The sequence below is a fragment of the Manis javanica genome, chromosome 8, assembly GCF_040802235.1.
Source record: "Manis javanica isolate MJ-LG chromosome 8, MJ_LKY, whole genome shotgun sequence".
Classification (NCBI taxonomy): Eukaryota; Metazoa; Chordata; class Mammalia; order Pholidota; family Manidae; genus Manis; species Manis javanica.
The window spans coordinates 11,659,234-11,678,110 of NC_133163.1; the positions used below are offsets into that span (position 1 = coordinate 11,659,234).

An 18,877-nucleotide genomic window follows, 5' to 3' on the forward strand; every position below is an offset into this window, starting at 1 on the left:
TCCAGGACCCACCGTGCGGCTTGTGTTCTATGCATTTCTCCTCAGCCTGAACTCTAGCCTGCATGTCATTACCTGGAGCTCAAGCTGTCTTTAAAATTCTTTTGTCCCCCTACTGATGATCCCAGCCTTTCTTTATTTAGAAATCATTCTTCTTTGTTCTAACTGTTGATGGATATTTGAATTGTTTCAAGGTTTTGAATAAAGCTTTTTTCTGAATGACATTTTTTTGAATAAAGCTGCTGTGAACACTTGCCCACTTAAGAAGATGGGTTATTATTTTTTTTATCACGCTGACTTTGAAGCACCTGGGAGGCCAGAGAGTCCAATAGGAGGTCACGAGAACCCTGGGCCGGCAATATCAATTTGGGGGACAGTAGAGGCACTGATCGTTGCTGTGTTTGGGATGGCTGAGCCGAGTCAAGGATTCCAGCCTTGGTTGCACATTAGGATCCCCTGGGAACTTTTAACACGCTGCTGCCCAGGCCAGCTGGGTCACCTTTGGGGTGGGATCCGGGCAGCTGTGTTTTGAAGCTCCTGAGATGGAGCCAGGAGGGAGAGCCACTGGGTGGGAGAAAGAGGCTCTGGGATGGAATGCAAGGAGCAGATGCAGAAGCCAGGAGAAGAGATGGAGAAATAAAGAAGTGAGGAAGCAGAGGAGTGACCCTGGTTACCAGGGAGGACAAATTTCACAGTGTGAAAACCTGTAGAGTGACTGAGGAGAACGAGAACCCAGGGGTATCGTGGTCTGATGACACGCCCAGGGCCGAGTGAGGACGTGAGACATCAGAGGCAGTGAGTGTGGGCTGAGGGGCCAAAGAGAGTGCCTTGGTGGGATGGAGAGAGTCCGAATCTCCCCCTCCCCTTTGCTCTGCCTGGTGGACCCCACTTAGCAGAGGTGGGCAGTGAAGCCCAGAAGAAGGCCCGCCTCTAGCACCAGTGGATCGTCAGACCACCTGCTCTAGAACCACGATGCACCTGGAATTGCCTGGAGCGATTTACAGAAAACATCAAAAGCAAGCTGATAGAGCCTGAGTTGTGAAACCCACTAGGAGAAGAGGTCCTAGGGGAGGACAGGTTAGCCAAACACCTGCTACCTTCTGATCCGAGCAGCCCCGGGCAGTGGAAGGAGACAGGCTTCTAAGCCGGCTCTCAGCCTGAGTGGTGGAGAGACCCTGGGCTCTGCACGTGTGCTCTCTGTACCGCATTTTCCCCATCTGTGAAATAGCAACGATCATCACCCTGCGTTTCACTGGCTTTGTAAGTCATGAAGCATCAGATGTATTGAAGGATGTGGAGATCCTCAGATCCAAAGAGCATGTGGCTGCAGGACCCACAGAGGCTACTGGACAGGGATGAGCAAGACAAAGACCTTTGTACATTGTGGATTGATTTTCAACAGGAAAGAGTTCGAATGAAGGGGGTTCCTGACTCTTCTAAGGAAATTCTAAGGAATTTCTCAAACTCCCTGTGGGAAAGATTTTTAAAATGTATTTTAAATTTTAAGTCACCAAGGGTTGACATTTTAATAAAGTACAATAAAAGTAAGTTAGTAGAAAAATGCAATGAAAAAACAGGTTCAGACATAAAATTACTCATCATTTTGCCATGAATGTTTATATTCTGTTTCTACACTTGTCCTGTTGTAGACTGATGAGCCTGTGAGCCTGTACAGGTGCCCAGATCAGGTTTTGGGTAGGACTCATCTATCTCCTCACTGCTCAAAGTGGACCAGTACCATTGGCATTTTCCTGGGAACTTGCTAGAAATGTAGCATCTTTGGCTGCTTTCCATTCCTGCTGAACCAGAATGTGCTTTCTAACAAAATGCCCATGTGACTCAGGAACATGTTAAAGTTTGTGGTGGTACCCAACGTAGCTGGGACTCAGGAAACTTGTAGAATGAAGGAATTAACCATAACTTGTTCCTCTAGTCTGTTTCTCATGACACAAGAGCAGATGGCATAACCTCATTCCTGATGACCAAGAACAGGTACATAATTCACAGGGCACAGTGCAAAAATGAAAATTTGGGGCCCCTTTCAACAAATCATTAAGAATTTCAAGATGGTGACAGCTGGACCTAGGGCCCTTCTGAGAGTGGGGCCCTCTGGGAATGCATGGGTCCGAGGCCCATAAAATTGGCCTTGATGATAAGATGGGAAAGGGTTGGGTCATTCTGGACTCATTCATCTCAGTCAAGATAAGTTATGAGATTTCTGCTTTGTTTTATTCATTTTGGTAACAAATTCTAATTAAAAAGTCATTATAATTAAAAAGCTCCAACCCTCATCTTTTTTGATGTTTATTTTTTCTCAATATGCAAATAGAAATGGTATCAAACGGCTGTGATTCCAGTGTAAATAATTCTTTCAAAAATACAAATACGTGTCTATTAAAACATGAATGGAAGCTTTATGTAGGGAAAGACAGCTTGTGCTCATTTATTTTATTGACAGTGTACAGATTTTGATATATTGCATTACAATACTGACTAATAGATTTCTTATAAAGATTTAGTTCATATTGACTCTAGATTTTTCGTCACAATAAAAATAAACTCATGCCAGTGTTTAGTAACCAGTAATATCAATTCATTCAAATTCAGTGACAGTTTCATTAAACTAAGAATCTCATTATCACAGAGCATTCACAGTGCAGGAGGTCACAGTTATTGAAAAAATAAATAGCGGGATAAATATATTTGTTATTTACAACTTTTCAACCTATCGCTCCTGCTTTGCCGGTTAGAATGAACAAAGATGGCGGTGTTCGGCCCAGCATGGCAGAAATGCCTTGTGGGGGACTCGAGTGATTGCCTAACAGTCTCAGAAGTTCTCGGTTTTGGTTTGTACGGAGTTCTTTCTGAACACAAGAGCCCTCTGATTCTATCAACCTGCTATTTGGAAGATCATGGCTGGGCCCCAAGAAGATCCCACAGCTCTGCAGAAACTGCCCAGCCTGTCTCTTGGGTGCCTGGGATGCGCTGGCCTCTCTTCTCTGCTTGGCCCTTTCCTTGGCAGCTCTTGTCTGCCCACAGGCCTGGCCCCATCTGGCAGGCAGCCCTCTTTCCCTTCCAGGTAATCAAGGCTCTCTTTGTGTGCAGACACCCAGCAACTACTCCAGGCTGGCGGCTGCTAGACAGGGGACACATGCAGAGGGCGCCCTGCCAGGGAACATGTGCTCTGAACTAGGCACCCAGCCTCCCAGACTAGCAGCCCCCCGAGGAGGCTCCCCAAGAGTTGGTCACAGAGGTTCAGCCACAGCTCTGTCTGGGGTCCCCAAATATCCTTGATCCAAGCCATGTTGAGGAAGCTCCAGGAAATGTTCTACAGCTCGGAGGGCACCTCTGGAGGGCAGGGATGCCCTGGCAACCAGAAAAAAACCCATTAGAACATCTGATTTAGAAAAACAGAGCTGCCTTGCTCATACCCCTGTTATTTTCAGTGGAAGGAAAGCCTCACTCCTTCTGTTGAAAGGGGACTGCGTGTCCACCTGGATACTGGGGAATTCCTATCGCAGTCTGGAGTGGGAGCAGGGAGGGCTCTGTTGCCTGGGACCCTCCCTTCATGCACAAAGGCTGATCTTGCCAAGCCATGCAACCCGAAACCAGAAGCTGCACATACTTTCTCTTGATAGCTTAAAAACTTGTTTTCCGGTGGTGGGGTGGGAAGGGCACATACTTTCTCCAGGATTAAGGGTTTTATTGGCCTTGACCACAGAAAAGTCCCAACCAACACTTTGCATAAAAAACAACTGTTTGAATTCTGGCAACAGTGGGAATAGGTGTGGATTAAGCCCGTATGTATCATCAGGCTTTCAACCAAGGAGCAGCCCATCCCAGACCCGCACACGTAATGGATGGAAAGGGCTGGAAGTTCACACAGGTACAGGGGGTGTTTTCAACTCCAGAGCTGCCTCCCAATGGCTCTGGCTCTGTGTCAGGGCATTCAGGCAGCAGACACTTTCCCAGACTAGAAGAAAGGGTTCTCAGCCCCTAGCGCGGAGGGTACACGGCCTTCACACCTGGACCGGGACACTGTAAGAGGTGCCTTAGAAGTACTAAGGTGAAAGGTGACACGAGGCAGGGCCACTAGCCCCTGGCAGTGTGTGAGGGTTCAGCAGAGGTGAACAAAACCATTTATCATCAAAATGTTAGAATTTTTAAAATCCCCATAAAATAATCAAAGCTCTAATATCACCCAGCTGGCTTCCTGTTGGGATGGAAAAAATAACTCTGCCCAGGTGGCAGAAGGGGGAGGAAAGGGCCTCTTCCCCTCATTTCATGCCGGCATCTGTTTCCTTGAGGTTGGGCAGCACTGTGACCCGCCTGACAGTCTCCCGTTGGCCACTAGGCTTGAAGGTGAGCACAGAACGTGTGTCCCAATTTAGTTTTCCTTATAAAGAAGCAAATGCAGCAAACAAACTAAACGCCTTTCAGAAATTGCTCCCTCGGGGGACTGTGCCCTTTGGGGGAATGTCCTCTGCGGCACGGCAAAGCGCCCTGCAAAGCCAAGTGTGCAAAAGGCTGGGCTTGAGGTGAGCAACAAAATCTGTGTCCTGCCTGTGTCCTCTGCCTTGTGGGACGGATCCAGGGACAGACCGTCTTGTTCTACCACCCACGTGATGGACATAGTGGGGAAGATTTACCAGGCGCTGGAGGGGCCCCTTCTCCAGGCTTGAGAAGGCCCCAAGGAAACCTTCAGGCTTAGAGACCTGAAATACCGAGAGTAAGTGCCCATGGCTGGTGCAGGTGCCCAGATGCTCTGGGTGAGTCCCTGCACAGAGAGGGCAGCGGCTGGGGGCAGCACTTTGAGGTGGGCGGGGGGTGGGGATGATGGACTGCCTGCCACCCAAGACCTGCCAAGAGAGCGTTTTCAGAAATTTCTGGGATTTCTATGGCCATGACGTGGCAATGAAACTTTCAAGACATGAACCATCTCAGGTGCCCTGGACACATCTGTTAACTGCCCTGAGGGGAGGAAGACACACAGAAATCATGTTCAGAGGGCATTAGAGGGGCCTAGGGATGCTTAAATCATGGTATAAGGGAGTAATCTCCTGCAGATTTTTCACCCTAACAGGCAAGCTCCTTGTCTATTCAAGCCATGAGCATCTGCTGAGAGCCTGTGACATACACAGTGCAGCCATTTGTCTCAGCCGGCGGGGAACATAGCGTGCAAGGGACAGGAAGATGGGGGAAAGAGAAGGAAGAGACCACCCTGCCCCTCAGTGCCCACTCTGTGCCTGAACCCCATCTTGCTGAGAGGCCCCCAGTCCCAGCTGAAGGGTCTCTGCCTCTCTCCCGGGAGGCCCCGATGTGGCAGCCAAACCCGCACTGCCCCCACACGGCAACTCCTGGCCCATCTCACCCCTGGGGAGGGCGAGCAGGGCACAGCAAGTAGCTTCAGCCCCTGGTGCTGGGGTTCTCCCCTGCTTTTCCCAGGGGGAAGAGCTGCCCCTCTCCCAGCCCACCCCACCTCTGTCCACCCTGCCTTGGAGAGGGAGGGGGGCGTCCACCTCAGGGAGGAGAACACCAGGAGCAAAGAGGGGTGTCCAGCAAGTAGGCCACCACACTCTTCTGGATTCCCACCTAAATGTGGATCTGGTGTTCCCTGAGTGCAGGGCTCCTGCTGACGCTGCAGGGCTGGCAGGTCCTCATCAGAAGGGAATGGGGGTGGCTTCTTCCCTAGGCACCTAGACCCTGGGCAGCCCAGGACGGGGTTTTGGTCGGGGCCTGCAGGACCACCATAGGGTGGTGTGCATGCCCCCCTGGCTTAACCTGGCCCCAGGAGGTTATACCTCATCAGCTGCTTGGGTGGGTAACGGTAGGGGATTGACAGGCAGAAGCAAGAAACAGCCCTAACAGGTGTGGGGGTAACGAGCAGGTGAAAACACACACGGGCAGCGAGGTCTGTGCACACGACATGGGTTATGGGACAGGTGGGGCAAGGGTGCGACTCCGACCTGCCCACAGCGTCTTAACCATTAGCGTCTCACTACACCTGACCCAGAACCAAGGGCCGGGTTCTCAAACACCACACGTCTTCCAACCGGACCACGCTTGAGCTGGTGAGGGCAAATTCCAAACCAGAAATCAACAGGAAGCGCCTGCTCCTGCTTCTCTAGACATTTTCTGACGGCACTGGCTCATCTTTCTTTTCTGCCCCCAATTAGAAGAACTAAATTCGTTTTTTTTTCATTGTCTATTTTTGAAGCAGAGTAATTACTCCGTGCTAATTAGCTTCAGGAAGAAAATGAAGGAAGTAATCCTGCATAGTGATAAAAGTATTATTTTAAAATGAAAGCCTAATTAATCAAGCAATTCTTTAAACTTGTGATGGAAAAATATTTAGTTAGAAAAGAGAATTTTTCACCTACAGTGCATACGTATATAGTCTCCTAGATACAATAAACACATAGATCCTTTAAGGAAGTCACATTGGCACGTTCATGTCAAGAGAGAATTAGCCAGGAGTACTCTACATGCTAGAAATGTTATTTTCCAGTCTCAACATACACTTTATAATCTCAGATGGATTCTTCAGAGGAAAGGCAGGTAATTAGAAGTGTTTTCTGAAAGTTTCACAAGCATTCAGAGAAGTGAACACCAGGGGACATTGTCAGGGACCATGTGGTCTGTGTCTTGTAGCTGAACATAATTTTTAGTCTTTATCAGGAAAAAACAGGGACCTTGGATAGGGTTAGATATTTGGATATGAGCTGGGCCACCAGGAGTCAAACTAAATAATTGATGAAGCTTTAACTCAAACAATAAGAACCAACCACAGTGCAAAGACATATCCATCCATCTTCCCCGCCCCCCAGGACAGCCAGCCCACGGTGGCGCCAGGAGGGGTGATCATCTGCAGCTCAGCCCCTGCTCTGCTGCTTCCTGACCATTGACCTTATCACCTCACCTCCCCAAGACTAAATTTTCTGTTAAATGGGAAGAATAATCCCTACTTATGTCACAGAGCACTTCTGAGCATCAACTTGGGGACAGATGCACTTTGAAACCTGGATGAGTCTGTGAGACTGAAGGGAGTGGGCGAGCTCTGCTAAGCTGCACAGAGGGCTCTGAAACCCCCGGCATCTGAAGTTTATACTGATAGACCTACAGACTCCCTAGGTGCCCACTTAGCTAATTTCTCAGGAAAATCACCCTTGTCCTCCACTTGAAGACCACTGAACCCGATATCTAGGTAGAGAAACAAAAAGAAAAGCCTTAATGTGGTGTAGCTACTAACACTGATGCAGATCCAGAATAGAAGTTGTGGTGACAGAATTCCGTCGTATTTAGGCTCACACTAACCTAAAGGGCACAAGATGGTATATGTCCTCCTCCTGAAAGTCAGGTGGCCTTAAAGGGCACAGCCACAAATTCCACCTCAGGTCACAATCTGCATGTTTAGAGAAGGAAGTAGCTTTTGGGTTTAAACTTATCACCAATGACTGATTATTGGTGAATTGCTAAAAGCCTTCTTTCGTCACACCATTGTGCAAAGCTCCCACATAGTCTTCTGTGCAAAATATCCCAATATTAAAAGTGCATCAAATCTGATAGACTTTTGCAATAGAAACATTAAAAAAATAAAAGAAACCTCTCTATATAAAATTAATTGTGCTTTCTTTTTAGAAACCATGGATGGTTTGCATTCGTAAATCTTTTTAATATATCTTTGAGAGCTACGAAGCAGTTGAAAATTGTTTAACATTTTTCCTATCAATTTTTGTGTCAGCTTCCCATCCTTGGCCTTTCACGTATAGCAAATTACAAGGTTCAAGAAACTTAGCTTTAAAAATTCCAAGTTATGGGTTTCATACTTGCCTCCAGCTAACCAGAGAGCAATCCGTTGTTTTTCGGGAAATCTCTGTTCTTGTCATTAACTGTTACTTCTGGCGCACTCGTTCCAGTTCAGCAGGCTATGAAATTTGTTGGGCGTGTAGACAATCGGGTCTCTCAACAGGGTGGTTTTGAGAGTAGAGCATTAACAGAGAAATGACAAACCCGAATTGACAGTGTGTCGCATCGCACAGAAGGTCTGGGATGTATGGCTGTGAGCTACCTCTCCACTGTGTCTCTGAAATAGCACCCATTTAGCTGTCAGTCTTTCGCTGTTTTCTATATTCCAAACCTAATGTCTTAGTGTCAGTGCATCATGGTACATGGAGGGGTCATTGTCCACAGGCGTCAGCTTTTTGGTCCCCATCATGGTATTCTTATACAGAATGAAATTATTCAAGTATGATGATCTATATGACATACTATATTTAACATTTCATTGCTCATTCGCTGAATGCATCAATAGAAGTGATAGGTATATTCACTTATTTTCTCTCTTCTGCTGTGGAAATTTGTTTCCATTCTTCTAATTACTCCAGAAAAAGGGGTGGAAGGTCTGCTGCCCTGGCCCCAGACCCCTAGCAGGTTGAGGCCTGGCCCCTTCCAAACCGAGAGTGCTCCCAGCAGAAGTCAGAGGGTCTTCGTAGCACAAGCTACCTATGGACCTCACACCCTCTGGCCTAGAGGGGACACTTAAAACAACATTCCTATTTTGTGCTTGTCTCAGGAGACCTTGTATTCACCCACTGCCTCACTTCTGAGGCTGTTGCACAACAGAAAGTCAAACTGCACGCAGAGGTCCTTCTGAATCAGGCATCTGGGAGAGATGAGATGTGCCACATCCCTGTGGCTACCCACTTAGGGGGCTGCAAGCCTGCTCAAACAGTGGGCCCTGAATCTGGCCTTGCTCGGGCACAGAACTCCAAGGAGGAGGAGGATGCCCAGCAGGCTGGCTGGTGACCAAAGACCACGATGGCTCTCCCTTCCAGGGTCTGAAAGGAGATGGCGGCCACGGATGCAGGAGAGACTCATGGTGGGGGAGGGAAAGAAAGCAGGACACCCGTTCCAGAGAGTCCGGAACAGCTCTGGGGCAGAGGCTCAGCTTTAATCGTCTTCTCGGCACATTGGCAAGTTGACGAAGGTGAAGACGTTAAACTCTATCATAATCGAGAAGCACAAGAAGACGGCGTAGAGAACCAGCACATAGACTCCCAGCTTCCGGTCAAGTCTCCATTTGTTCAGGTGGATGCCAAGGACCTGGGAGGACAGAGCGCAACGACTGGGCTTGGGGACAGAGGGACACAAAAGGCATTTTACCTGGGGAACAAACTGTGAATCCCAGAACTTTCTCCAAAATGGGGACGAGAGCAGAGGGGTGCTGCCAGGCATGTCAGAGGCCTTGCCAGATGGAAGGCGGGCCCCTGGCCCAGCCCTGCTGACCGGCCACACCACAGCTGCCCTCCTGGGACTGACCCTCCCTGGGCATGCGTGTGCCCTGCCAGCCCAGTCCAGGCTACAAGGTCCTCCCTTCTCTAGCAACGGCCCAGGTCCTCCATGGGGTCCCCCACTGCTGCAGAATTTGCTATCCTCGGACCCTCTCAGAAAAACCCCCAGGGCTATTGGCCCACAGCCTGGCACTCATTGACTTGGAACCCCTTTTCTATTGTGTGTGTGTGTGTTGGGGAGACGGCTGGAGCACATCCTCATTCGACATTCTTCCTAGACTCTCCTGTACTTCCCTTCACTGCCTTTCCTTCCTGTCCCTGAAGGGAGGCCCCCAAAGGACTGGACCGTGGCCACCTCACCAGAGCAACACCACAGCTCTAAGAGACAGACCGATCTGCATTCAAATCCCAGCTTGGACTTTCCTATCCCTGTGGCCCCTGGCCCATTACTTAACCCTGAGCCTTGATTTCATCTTCAAAATGGAATGGTATCAACAGGTAGCTGTAAGGACTGAATAAAAGAGACAGAGGTCCAGTGTTCAACATGGTCCTGGACAGCCAGAGTTGGGAGGCCTCGGTGTTACTAGCCCCAGTCCTAAGGCCTGACCACCGTGTCCCCGCCGGCCAGCTCAGGTGGACAGCGGGAGGGCTTCTCTCCCACCGGCTCCAGTGAGAGGAGATGGACAGGGCAGCAGGAAGCCAGGAAATGGAATTCACTTCCTTTGACTTCATCACCACTCAGGAAGAAGAGTAGTTGTGGTGGTGGGGGGGGAACATTCTTGGCACAGATTGTGTCTGGGGGTACCTGCAAATATATACATTTCTTTAGCTTTATTCCTCACTTCCCAGGGGTGATATGTCAGTGACTGCGCAGAATCAGATGAAATAGGTGTGAGGTTACTATTTCAGAATTGTAAAAACTCACGGTGAGAGCGACCGAGCCCAGCAACAGCACCACGGAATACACCAGACCTCGGCTGTTGATCTTCACCTGGAAAAACAGACAGGTGGGCCCTGCACCTCTGGGCTGCTCAGGGCGCCCTCTCCGTGGGAGCCCAGTTGGCTGCAGGTGGGTGCTACGGGGAGGGTCAGCTAACTGTGGATTCAGGTCTTGACCCTGCCGGTGTGAGGACACGGAAGAAATGGCTAGGCAGGGAGGGCATGCCGTGGGCTGGCAGTTGAGGCATGGATGAGTGCTCAGCAAATGCTGGCGCCCTCCTGCAGGCGCCCCTCAGGCTGCTCTGGACGCCTTCCCGGAAAGGTGATGCCAGGCGGCCCAGGAGAAGGGGGCAGTGCTTCCCCCCAAGTCCCTGGCTGGACAGGGCCAATGCCACTGCCATCCCCTGTAAAGCACATATGCCGGATTCCATTCCACTCACCAAGGAAGCAAGAGGAACTTACCGTGGACCCATAACTAATAACCATGGTCTGCAGGCCCCACGGTATGCCGAGGCCCACCAGGATGTCAAACACATTGCTTCCTATGGTGTTAGAGACTGCCATGTCACCAAGGCCTGGAGGGAACAAGGGACACAGGTCATTCATTAAGAGGTCACTGGAAGCCTGTTCTTCCCCAGAACTGTTCTATTAGTACAGTTCCTTAGGAAGGAATCCCTTCTTACCCCTTCTTCATGGACTCCGCATGTCTAAAACCTTTCTAGGAGGTCTAAATCCACTCCCTTCATGAAGTCTACAGGGGCCGGCTGGGGTGAACTGTGACCCCCTGGGATTCACACGCTGGAGTCCTAACCTCTAGCACATCAGAGTGTGACCTTATTTGGAGACAGTGTCTTGACAAGGATAACCGAGTAGAATGAAGTCACGAGGGCGGGTCCTTATCTAATATGACTGATGTCCTTATTAAAAGGGGACACCTGGACAGACAGCACAGAGGGGCCGTCCACAAGCCAAGGAGACAGGCCTGGGGCAGATCCTCCCTCATGGCCCCCAGGAAGGACTAACTCTGCTGACACCTTGGTCAAGTCCCCAGAGCAAAGGGACAGAACATTTCTGATACTGTGCCTCCCTGGGTGTGGCGCTTTGGTACGGCAGCCCTGGGACGCTGACGCAGGACCCTCTGCTATTTCCCCTCCAGGGGCATCAGCCGATGTTCCCTGAGGGCCCTCTATGTGCTTCCATCCTTCGGTCCTCCGAGTTACCCAGGAGGGAGGTGGCACCATCCTCATGTGGCAGATGATGAAACAGGCTTGAGAAGGGCCCAACATCACTCATGCTGTGAGCGGTTGGCCCAGTGTCCTTCACACTGAGCCATGATGTGTCCTTGTGGCCCAGGCGGTGGCTCGGAGGATAGGGCTTTGGTGGTCTTATGCCCTGGCGGCTTCCAAAGGCTGAACTCTTTCCCCCCAACCAGACCAGAAGCAGCTTAGAGGCTAGGGGCCATGCCATCATCCTCCGCTTCTTGCCCAACCGGGCAGAATCATGCTAACCACACAATCTGAGGACCTTAATAACTTGAGGGGTATTAAAAGTTAGAAAATAAATTTTACAAAGAACACTCATTGCTGGCTGACATCTGTTCTGGCCTGGCCACCTGGCCCTATTCAACGTGACTGTCCGAACCTGGTACCCATACAAATGTGCGTGGAATGAATAAGCTTGCAACACAAATGTCGATAACCATAAAATTGCTTTGGTCACTGAGAAGCTCGCAGCACCTCAGAGCAGCATGTGGACGGTTCACTCATTGCCGTCTGACCGCCTGCCCAGCTGATGTAAGCCAGCTCACCCCTCCTCCCACCCTGCTGCTCTCATCTGCTGACTTCCAGGACACAATGCCTCACTTTCTCTCTGTCTGCCTTGGCCCTGCTCTGAGCAACTTGGAGATCTGCGCAGCTTTGTCCTGTGAGGCGTGATACATCTGGGAAACCAGCCTTCCAGTCTTTCAGTCTTGGAAAATGTAGGAATGTGTAGCAACTGTTTGGACCAGCTTCTGCCCCAGGCCAGGAGCAGGTGCTGGCCCATGGGGTCAGGAGGTACACAGATGCTCGAGTTGGGTACGTCTTAGATTTGGCCAACTTCCTGCTCTGCACAGGCACTGCTTACGGCCACACTTCTCAAACTTGAAGACCATACAGTGCACTTGGGGGGCTTGTTAAAATGCAGATTCTGATCTAGTGAGTCTGGGGTGGGGTCTGGGACTCTGCATGGCTCACTTGCTCCTTGGCCTAGCTAATGTTGCCAGTCTGGACCACATGTTGGACCACGAGCCTCTAGGGAGCCTGGGGGTAGTGCCTCCAAGTTAGGGCTCTCTGCACTGTCTACTTTGTGCCGGGGACTCCAGAGGTTCCTGTGCCCTTAGTCATCTAGGCTTTGACCATGTGTCTGTCAATCATTTCAGTGTCGCCTTTATGACAACCAGACATTCACATCCGGAATCACCCTTCCTCAGTTTCTATGCTTCTACATTCCATGGCAGCCACTCTGAGATGATGTCCACCCTCAGAATCCCACCTATCGCTTGTTTCTACAGAGCCCCTTCTTTGACCTCTTTGGGAACACACTCCCGACCAAGCCCTTACCCTTCTTGCTTCATTACCCCCTGCTAGGCTGGGCTCCAGGGCCGGTTAAACTGCACACTCACTTACCCCTTGACCTTCCATTGCATCCACCCAGCCGACCCCAGCTCTGGATGAACTTGCCATCTCTCACCTGTGTGTCGTGGGAGCTGGTACGAATGAAACCCACCCAGGTTCATGCCACTGAACTCAGTCAGGCCCTCAATGCTCATCAGTTTCTCTCACCATACTGGGTTGACCAGTACCACCCCACCCTCACATCCTTGTCCCCCTGGAACCTGCGAATGTGGCCTTATTTGCAAATATGGTCTTTGTGGATGCTATCAAATTAAAATGCAGTCATACTGAATTAGTGTGGGCCCTAATCCAAAAACAGGTGTCCCTATAAGAAGAGGGGACCTTAGATACAGACACACACCAAGGTAACACCCTGCTGTGAAGGTGGAGGCAAGGCCGGAGTGACATGGCCACAGGCCAAGGAGACCAAGGAGCCCCAGCAGCCCCAGAAGCCAGAGGGGCCAGGAAGGATCTCCCCTAGAGCACACAGAGGCAGTCCAGCTCTGCGGACACATTGATTTTAGACTTCTGGTCTCCACAACTGTCAGACAATCCATTTCTGTTGTTCTAAGCCACCCAGTTGTGGTATTTTTGTCATGACAGCCCTGGGAAATGAATACACTCAGAGGTCACTCAACGAAATTCTATTCCAACTGTCCCCATTTTCCACAAGGTTCCAGGCTACCGCCAAACACATGCCCACGCTTCCCTTCCCCATATCTCACGTTTTCTCAGAGCCAACTGACCAAACCATGTGCCCTTCTTCCTATCTTGCAGGAGCAAAATGCCCTTTCCCTCTTTCGAAAGCCAGCCTTCCCTTTGGCAGCTTCTCTCCTCCCCCATCTCCTCTGAGGTTTCACTCTCCTATTTGCCCACTCTGCCCCCAGGCTTTCTAACTGTCACGCACACCTGCGGAAGCCCATGCCTGGATGCTCCCTCCCCACGAGCAAAGGAGCTGGAAATAAAGGCTGGCTCTTTGCAGCTCTCTCGTTTCGTCATCCAGGAGCACATGGGTAATTCTCACCTTGCTTAATCCACGTCACTTAGTAATTAAGCCCCTAAGAAAACCACCGAACAATCCAAAACATTACACATGTTCTAAAACTTTGAAGAATAGGAAAATGGAGGCACAGGCTCTCCCCACTTTGCCTTCCTGGGACCAAAACATTTCTTTTTGCTACTTCATTTGCTCTAAGAAGTCTGAGTTTCAGCTCTGTTTGATGTTACATAGGGGATTTCAGAACATGCACATTTTTCTACAAGTACATGCAAGCAAATGCTTCTAGAGATCTAGAATAACTTATCTTGATAGAATTCTCTCCGTGGATGGAGTCTGATATGTCATGCTTTTCAGTTGTCACTGTTTCCTCCAAAGCAGGACAACTACCATCCCTAAGAACCATCAACTACAACTTCGGCAGGGCAAGGACGCCTGCGCGGAGATGCTGCAGCTGTGGGGGCCGAGGCACGACCCTTACCTTGTCTTGCCACGATTAAGCTGGCCATGCAGTCTGGAACGCTCGTGCCTGCTGCCAGGAAAGTAATGCCCATGATAACATCAGGGATCCCCAGTGTGTAGCCAATAATAGTCACCTGGAGAAGAAGGGGGGGGGAAATGAACTCACAGAAGAATACCCCTGGAAACTTTGTTTACCCTGAGTGTTTTTAATTTGAACATAGTATTGCTGTTCTTTTTACTGTTTTTAAAAGTTAAGAAAATAAAGTAAAATGAAAATGAAAGTCACTTGCCATTTCTCAAGACCCACAACTACTAGTAACGCTTTCCATCAGCCAGTGATCCTCAAACTTAGGCATGCAGAAAATCCTCTGTATCTGGGATCTGGGCTGGCTGAAATGCAGACTGCCAGGCCCCATCCCCAAGTTTCTGACTCAGGAGGTCTGGGCGGAGCCAAAGAATCTGCATTCCTAATGAGTTCTTAAGGGATTGGGACCCTGAGGCTGCTGGTCTGGAAATCCCACTTGAAAACCACGGCTTTAGAATTCATCCTTGGCATATGTATTAGAAAAAAATGAAATCAGATTATACTATCAACATGTACTTTGCAACTATTTGTTTCATGTAGTAACACATTGTAAACACCTTTCCATCTTAAATATTCATTTGCAACATTATTTTAACCTGATGAATCTATTTCACCACAGTGCTATAAAGTTTTAGCCAATTCCTCACTGGTGGGTACTGAGGTGGCTTCTTTACTCTTACAATAGTATCACCATACAAGTAACATTTATTGAGCACTAATTATGTATCTCATACTTTACCAGATGTGCACTTTCACATGCTGTTGAATGGTGACTGAGGCCCTATTATTATGCCCATTTTATGCCTAGGGAAACTGAGGGTTGCCGCGGTTAAGTAGCAATGCCCTTGGACGTGAAGCTGGTGAGCAGCACAGCAGGGTTCCAGGCCTCATCTCTCCGACTCTAAAGGCTGTGCTCCAGCTTGCCAGCATGCTGTCTGTGTGTACATCTTTGTATTCTCATCTTACCTCCTCCCTAGGATAAGTTCCAAGAAATAGAACTATTGGATTGAAGGATACTCAGGCTTTTAAGGATCTCGATGCATAGTCACATACTCCTCTGATAAATGCCTGACACTTGAGACATGACTGGGGCCCTGAGCAGCAGCCAGATGGAAAGCCCTAGAAGGATTTGGACAACTACATTCAAAACACCCATTCACTCTGGCTTGCCTCTAGAAAACAGGGACAGTGGCACCTCTCAGCATTGCTCACATCTTGACAGATGCCTCCAAACCCAGTGAATGGCTGTGTGACTTAGGACGGGCTGGTTTGCTTCTCTGAGCCTCGGCTCCCTCATCTCTACAACGGGTTGGTTGGTAACTAGGATTAATGCAAAAATGTAAGGTGACAGTGCCTGGCGCATGCAAGATGTTCTTGGATGTGTTTCCCCTTCTCCAATCACTCATCCTACAGTCTAAGGGGGGTGTGGAGGAAATGGGGGTGATCAGATTCACAGGGCTCAGAGTAGCCCAGAGAAAGCGTGCTTCCTAATGCCAAGCTGGGCCCTGGAATTGAGCCAGAGCATTGGACTAAAACAACATCCCTCCTGGGACAGCTTTGCAGGGGTTTTAGACAGCACTCAGCTCAGCACCACCAGGCACAGGGCAGGGTGCACACCGGCAGGCTTGCTCCGGTCTGTGCAAGAAAAGGGAAGCCGAGGAAGGGCAAGAATGAAGAGCTGGCTCACCAGTGCTTCATCCATGATGGAGATCTCCAAGCACAACCCAGCAGCAGCTGACATGTTTTTAACAGGCAATGCCAGACATCATAAACACAGTAGGCTGGGTTATTTGGCAGTAATTGGGGATGCCTCCACTTTTTTTTCTTAGATCACTGGCGCATGGAAGGGCAGAGGAAGGCTTGGAGTGTGCACACGCTCCATCTGGGGTGCTCAGAGATGCTGCCCAAGGGTTGCTTTGCCCTGGACTCCAGCACTGGGCCCACTGAGCCCTCCCAATACTTGGCCTTCAGAAAGGGAAGCGAAGTCAAGTCCAGAGCTCAGAGGTGGACTGTCTGGGGACCTTGTGGAAGTCATGGCTCCTCTCTGGCCCCCAGCTTCTCCAACTGTGCAAGGGGGCTGAACAGGATGATGCATTCTGAAGGTCCATGCCTTCTGACACATTCAAGAGTCGTTTTCCCCAAAGCCTTGAGGGTGGGAGATGCAGTGTGGGTGAGGTACAGGTGTGCAGGTGAGACTCTGCTCCTCCCTGGCGCCCCCATCAGGGTGCAATGAAAGTAAGCTCATGGCCCTCAGGCGACAGGCACACCTCGCTTCGGCAGAAATCAAGGCTGACGTGTGGCACTGTAGCCTTTACCAATTTCTACTGCCAGAGCCAGGCTCCTCCCCCAAACTGAGGCCAGCTGAAGTTGGAACTCGAGGAAAGAGCACCCAGCACAACAGTCCCTGTGACTCTGGCCAAGCCATTGCCACAACTCTGCCTTCAGAGGTGGGGTGAGGTTTGTAACTCAAAGTGGTGGGGTGACTGTCCTTATTGCTAATCAGTAGGACTGATTTCATTGTGCTGCTGTTTGCAGTGACCAGAGGAAAGAGACTCTCACACCCATTAATTTGATCTTTCCTAATCCTCATGCCAACTCAAATGTCATGAACTACTTGTTTTACCTGCAGTGTTGTTTTGGGGAATGCACTTTAGTTAGAGAAATCACTGGATCGTTGTGTCAAATGTAAAGATGGGCTGGTGGTTAGCCCTACTCAGAAGAATTTAAATTTGTAAATTCAATTCAGTTAGGCGTAGTTTTCACTGCCTTTGATTGTCACCCTTTTCTGGGTGGTTTGGATAGTAGCTATTTCCCACTCCCCCACCAACATACACACACACCCCAGCATCTAGAGGGATTGTAACCTGTATCTGAACAGAGCATGGAAGCGGCACGGTCTCTCCTGGTAAGAAGAGCCGATGTTAATGGGTATGACCAATAGGCCACGCTGCAGGCTCAGGCCTTGACGCCTGAATGGAGACTCTTCATTCTCCCAGTGGTCTTGTTAGACACCGGAGGCCATCCTCCGTCGCGGAGAGGGTGACTGTGGCACCTGGAGGCTGAGTCACTGGCTGGCGTCTCATGGCTCACAAGTAGGAGAACTAGGATTCAGGTCCATTTCCACATGATCCCACAGCTCTTCTTTCTTCTCCAAACTGCTCCTCTGGGGTTCAGGGAAAGGTGGCCTTAGTGCCTCTACAAACAAGATGCGCTCACCCTCTGCAACTGGCACCAGGCGTTAGGAGGAGTGAAATGATAACATGGATGCCACTAAGGTGTAAGTGGCTGGCAGGTGAGCTTCACAACAGCGGAAGTGTGGCTGTTCTGTGACCACTTCCCTCCTGTTCCCTCTGGGTGGGGATATGGGGAGAGGAGGGGGTGCCCCACAGAGGGGTTCCCTGAGCAAGAGGGAAGTGGTACCTGCTTGGCCCAGCCCTGCCAATGAGAGTTTTGTACAAGGAGCTGTCACGTGTGGCCAGAGGAGCTTATGAGAAGCTATACCAAGGCCTCTCTGCCTGCCAAACCTCTGTCCAAATGGCAAATGAAAATTCCAGTAACAAATTGAGAGGCAATTCAGGATAGTGGTTGAGAGCATGGGCTCAGAAGACCAATACCTGGGTTCTAACTGCAACTCTAGAACTCACTAATTGTATATTTGCTAATTGTGTAACTGGGCAGATTTCTCTCTATGCCTCAGTTTCCTGATCTGTAAAATGGGCATAATAAAAATGCCTATCCCACTGGGTTGTTATGCAGACTAAAAGAGTTCATGTAGAGTTCACATATGTGCCTGACAAGGGGAGGGCAGCGCCACTGGGCAGGGGGCATAGGAAGGGCTGCCTGGTGCTCATCCCCCACTGATTCCAGTCTCCATCACATTCCCCCAAGGACCCCAAAAAGGAAAGGGGCCTAGTTATTAGCCCTCCAGAGCTGTTTACAGAAAGTCCACACCACCCCCGCCACATTCCATTTCCCATTAACCAAGGTGGCATGTCTCAGGCTGTCCACGTGGAGGCTTGTCTCCCTCCCCTACTCCTGCCTTGAAGGCAAGCGCCACACCGTGCCCACCTGGGTTTCCCTGGTGCATGGCAGAGTACCATGCGCCCTGCCAAAACGCCTTTCTACTGAGAAGTAAGCCAAGGTCACTGAGGAAGGTGAATGCCCGGGGTAGCTCAGCAGTGCATGAGGTTACTCTTGAACCCAGTTCTCCCACCTCCAGCAGGTGCTGGGCAGGGGTCCCCTGCTCTGCTGCCACTCACCAGCCACACCATCAGGTAGGAGAAGACAGCGATCCACAGTGTGGCGGAGATGAAAGTGACCATGAAGAGCTTCTCCCAGCGGGGCTTGCTGCAGTTGGGGATGGTGATGCACAGGAGGAAGATGAGTGGCCAGGTGAACACCCACTTGGCTTTGTCCCCTCTTGCCTCTGCAGGGGGATGGGGCAGCGCCAGAA

At 50.1% G+C, this 18,877-nt stretch overlaps 1 protein-coding gene across 7 annotated transcripts in view; it reads right to left on the minus strand.

Annotated features, from left to right (window-relative positions):
* Positions 1-2,288: 2,288 nt before the first annotated feature.
* Positions 2,289-18,877, minus strand: part of SLC24A4 (solute carrier family 24 member 4) — a 166,065-nt gene continuing 149,476 nt past the window's right edge. For 4 of the 7 annotated variants that reach the window (XM_073241942.1, XM_073241945.1, XM_073241946.1 and 1 more), the window contains 5 exons: positions 18,684-18,850; positions 14,359-14,473; positions 10,689-10,801; positions 10,213-10,278; positions 2,289-9,126 (listed from right to left, as the gene is read on the minus strand). In XM_073241942.1, coding sequence (XP_073098043.1) covers positions 8,947-9,126; positions 10,213-10,278; positions 10,689-10,801; positions 14,359-14,473; positions 18,684-18,850 — 641 coding nt within the window. In that variant the 3' untranslated portion in view covers positions 2,289-8,946. The remainder of the gene's footprint in view (positions 9,127-10,212; positions 10,279-10,688; positions 10,802-14,358; positions 14,474-18,683; positions 18,851-18,877) is intronic. The other 3 variants (XM_073241944.1, XM_073241943.1, XM_073241941.1) reach the window with 1 other exon arrangement.